General features: G+C 37.2%; 1 protein-coding gene across 2 annotated transcripts; it reads right to left on the bottom strand.

Annotated features, from left to right (window-relative positions):
• Positions 1–509: 509 nt before the first annotated feature.
• On the bottom strand, positions 510–4,042 carry LOC133785515 (uncharacterized). 2 transcript variants are annotated; one of them, XM_062224747.1, is made up of 3 exons: positions 3,921–4,042; positions 3,703–3,738; positions 510–3,343 (listed from the first exon to the last, which is right to left on the bottom strand). In XM_062224747.1, the coding sequence occupies exon 3, from the start codon at positions 3,268–3,270 to the stop codon at positions 796–798; it is 2,475 nt and encodes an 824-aa protein (XP_062080731.1). In that variant the 5' UTR covers positions 3,271–3,343; positions 3,703–3,738; positions 3,921–4,042; the 3' UTR covers positions 510–795. The 2 variants fall into 2 exon arrangements, with proteins under 2 accessions (XP_062080731.1, XP_062080727.1); XM_062224743.1 differs by lacking the exon at positions 3,921–4,042 and having other exon boundaries at positions 3,703–3,911.
• Positions 4,043–4,701: the final 659 nt, after the last annotated feature.

The following is a 4,701-nucleotide window of genomic DNA, read 5'->3' as shown; positions in this document are numbered from 1 at the left end:
TGAACTTTTTGGGGCCCTATGCTATGATGTTTGGAAAATGTTGGCACAATAAAGTGTGTCCCCTCTTTCTCTCTCTCTCTCTCACTTCAGCAAATAAAAACAGAACCCTCAAGCCTGAAGAGCTCCATGCAAATCAAAGATCTTTCTTATGAAATAAGACTACTTAGTCAAAACTCAAAAGGGTTTTGTTTTCTGTTTTCACACTTCAAAGCTTGCTATCCTAAGAAGGGGTTTTGCTAAGGTATGAGATCCATAGTTGAAAGAAAGACATAAATGAGAAACCAAAGCTGTTTTAATTTTATTGGGATACCTTGCTTTTGGTTGAACTAAAGCTGTTAAATTTCTATATGTATAATTACAAAACATAGAGCCTAATTATATTTTTTCAGAAGAAAGCTGAAAGGAGGAGCACACACCAACTTTATTCTTCGATAGAGTAGCTGATTCTTTCAAATACCAATGCATGAATTAAGCTTTGCATAAAGTAAATGAAAATTAAAACGATGAAATAAGACCATAATGGCGTATGAGACCTGTGATGTGATTGTGATTTACAACACAAAAACTCCTCCCTAGAAACGTCGTTTATATATTTCATTCTATCAAACAATGAGTCAAAAAAGCCCATTAGAAGGCAGCAAATGAGCTAGAACTTAAAACCTGAAACAATTTCATGAACATCTGTAAAACGGTGCGTAAATTGTATAAATGTTAAGTTGCCTATAAAAAAAATTAAAAAAGAAAAAATGATCAAATGAAAAAAAAATATATTGAAGACCGCGTATGTTCTGCACATTATATAGGCGCTGTACATGTCGACCGAAAATGGCCGGCCTGATTACAGCGGCTGCAATGCACAACACGTTTCATCCGACCAGCATCTTCTGTGCGAATCCGCTTTTTCCTTGGCTGTGCAGGTGGCTTCAGCGACTTTGGCGGGTTTATAATAACCTTGGCCTCTAAAATATCACCTCCATTCAGCGATTCCAACTCCATTGGCGTTTCTTTCCAAAGGGTTTTATCTGGAATCGGGTGTATTGTCTGTGAGTATGCCTTGCGATAATTCGCCACAGTGAAAAAGCTTTCAGTGAAGCGATGAACATTCTGCCTACAAGAGAGAAGTGCAGCTACAGCATGAGCACAAGGCAGCCCAGAGAGCTGCCATCCACAACAAGTACAGCAGCGGGTGCGGATGTCCACAACATGCTCTCCTTCAAGGGATAAAACTTCAAATTTAGCATCATCTTCTTTAATGACATGACAAGAATTAGCACGCTCAATTGCATCTGAAACAAGCTTTTCAGCAGATGGAACTAGTGTTCCTGTCCACTGCATACTCAATTCACGACGTTCATTGAACCAAGTCATCAGCTGTCGTCGGACACACTCCATCATTTGAATAATTGGAAGCCCAGAGGCTTCAAGTATCCAAGAATTTAATGACTCAACTGCATTAGAAGTCATATGTCCAAGCCTTGTTCCCTTGAAATAAGCTGTGGCCCACAAGTAAGGGGGGACTCTTCTAATCCAGTAGGCAGCTTCCTGTGAAATGTCTTCAATCTCAATAATTTTTGCTTCAAACTCCATTACCGTAAAGGCATAGGCAGCCTCCCAAAGAAGATTGATGAGCATAGAATCGTTAAATTCTTTCTGAAAACTGTCACTAAGGAAATTCAGGCAGAACCCATGAAAAGCAGCTGGGAAGTTCGCTTCCACTCCATCTACAATACTCTTTTGTCGATCAGATAAAATTGTAAGCCTCGGCATGTTTTCCACATTTATCTCAAGGAGGACGTGCAGCTCGGACAGAAACCACATCCAATTATCATCATTCTCCTCATCAACCACCCCAAAAGCTAATGGGAATGTAGCACCATCTCCATCAAAGCCAGTAGCAAAAAGTACAGTACCAAGGTACTTGCTTTTCAAATGAGTTCGATCAAGTCCTATTAGAGGCCGGCATGCATTCAGAAATCCATATATAGAAGCTTGAAATGAGATAAAGAGGCGGTGAAAGCAGTTATCAGCAGGATTTCCATAAACCATTGCAATGCTTCCTGGATTCGTCCTTCTAATCTGGTCACAATATTGAGGCAGTAAGCGATAATCTTCCTCAAAGGATCCACGAAGAGCAGCCATGAACCGTTCCTTTCCCCTCCACGCTTGCTTGTACGATAAAGTGATCCCATGAACTCGGTGAATCTCTTCCAGTATCTCCTTTGGTTTACATTCTGGATTTTCCCTCAAACGTTGTTCCACAGAATCTGCAACCCACTGAACTGAGGCTTGCTGATGACCAAGATGAGCAACTCCACCACAATTATGTTCTTCATGGATGGTCCTAATTGTGAAGGTCGGAACACCGGGAAGCTTTGCAGCATGAATTCTCCAAGGGCATCCTTCACTTGCACATTTAGCAGTGAAACGAGTCTTGTCAGATTTAACTGTCTGCATTTCAAACCGAAGAGCAATAGCTGCATCTCTCAATGCCCTCCGACAACTCAGGACATCAGGAAACTCCTGCCCAACAGCAAGTTCGTAATTAGGGGCCACAACTAGGGCTCGAGACTGAGAGATAGGCTCACTAACTATCAGCTGGGAGTGATGAAGATCAACATCTGATGCTGAAACAATATTCATCTCCTGAAGCTGCTCCTCAGATAAACCTAAGTTTTCATGAAAATCATGGTTCTCTACAACAGCCAATTCATGATTATCGGATAAACCCAGTTCATGTGTCTCAACAGTGATAGAAAGTCTATCATCATGTTCATTAACATCATCAATGTGATCTCGATCAGGTTCAAAATTATTACTTCCTTCCAAGTCTAAATCATTGGCTTGATGATTCTTAATATGTTCATGTCTAGCAGCCATTTCATCCTCGTGTATCTGTCCAAGAGCTAGTCCATGATCATGGTCCTGCACTAAATCATTGGCTTGAAGATTCTTAATATGTTCATGTCTAGCAGCCATTTCATCCTTGTGTATCTGTCCAAGAGCTAGCCCATGATCATGGTCCTGCACTAAATCATTGGCTTGAAGATTCTTAATATGTTCATGTCTAGCAGCCATTTCATCTTCGTGTATCTGTCCAAGAGCTAGTCCATGATCATGGTCCTGCACTATATCAAGCTCATTGTCATGGGAATGTGCTAAATCCAAATCCTGATCATGGGCCACATGTTGATTGTGCCCCAGTCCTAAATTTTGATTTGCCCCAAATGATAAATCATGACTTTGCCTCAGAATCACATTATGACTGGCCATTACAAACCCAAACCCCAAATGGTCCAATCAAAATAAAATCCTAAAGTTCTTCCAAACTGTGTATCATGAAAACCTGTTTCAAATGGAAACACTTTTAGATCAATACAGCTGAGCAAACCAACACAAAAAATAAAAAATAAATAGTGATAAGTCCAAAAACAGAAACAAAACCAATGCATGCAAGTTCATTATCCCTGTTTCACGACCCTTAAAGCATTTTTTATTTATTTTAAAAAGAAAAATCAAAATTACAACACATAACATTCAAACAATCAGATTTACAAGAGTTTCCAACACAAACAAACAAATCAAAAAAATAAAATAAAAGACTCAAACCAAAGCAGAATGCGGTATATTATTCAATTCAAATACTCTAAACAAGAAGGCTAATCAAATCTAATAAACCTAAAACCGAGATTGTTACAAACTTACAGTGCTTGGAATGAGTTCCCCGGTCACAGACATAACCTGCAAATTAAAAGAAGAAGAAAACGAGTTAGTTATAATCAAGTAGAAGATTATGAAGGGGTAATTAGGGTTTCAAAATAGAAATTAAAAATGAAGAAAAGAAAGGAAATTGAAAGAGTGATGAAACAGTTTATAGAGATCGAATGGAATTGGCGGGGGGGTAAGGCTAAAGAGGAAAAAACCTGGAAGAAAAGGGGTAGAGAAGAGAGGGAGAATGGGGGGAGGGCCGTGAAAATTTGAATCAGGACCTCAATGCCCTAGGGTTAATCACTTCTTTTTGAGGGCATATACGTCATCCTAGCTCTTCTTTTATACACACCCCTAACAACATTATTTATATTTATATAATAAAAGAATAATATTACTGGGTGTTGCTACAGTACACTCGAATAATTTTTTTTTTAATAGGTATGTTTGGAAGAGATGAAAGAAAATAAGAGAGATGGAAAATATAGAAAGGATAGAAAAGATAAAAGAAAGAAAAAAAATATATTTCTCTCCTACTTATTTGGTAAGAAGGGGAGGAAAGAAATTTTTTTTTTTTCTATCGATTGGAATGTAAGATAAAATTGATATTTTTACCATTATATTAATATTTATATATTTATGTTTATGTATTATTCATAATTTAAATATTATATTTTTCTCTCCAATTTTCTCTTCTTTCCTGCTAGTTTTCATCCTTACCAAACATAGTGTTAGAGTATAGATAAATTTTTAAAAATTTATAAATAATTTATAATGCTAAAAATAAAATTTAAATAGTTTGTCGCACTCGTGATTATTTTTTTATAATCGTGGAGAGTATTGTATCTGAATATTATTTTCGGCACTGTAAATTATTCAAAATTTTATAAAAATTTGTAAGATACTCTAAATAACTACAATATACACGGTTATAAATAAAATTACGTGGAAAATCATCCAGGTACCAAAAACATGAAATGAGTGCATCAAATCACC

The sequence above is a fragment of the Humulus lupulus genome, chromosome 1, assembly GCF_963169125.1.
Source record: "Humulus lupulus chromosome 1, drHumLupu1.1, whole genome shotgun sequence".
Lineage (NCBI taxonomy): Eukaryota > Viridiplantae > Streptophyta > Magnoliopsida > Rosales > Cannabaceae > Humulus > Humulus lupulus.
Note: the sequence above shows the minus strand (reverse complement) of the source record. Positions and strands in the feature narration are given on the sequence as shown.

Bases quoted from the DNA above. Each gene is read 5' to 3' on its own strand.
- LOC133785515 (XM_062224747.1), bottom strand. From the start codon at position 3,270: ATGGCCAGTCATAATGTGATTCTGAGGCAAAGTCATGATTTATCATTT.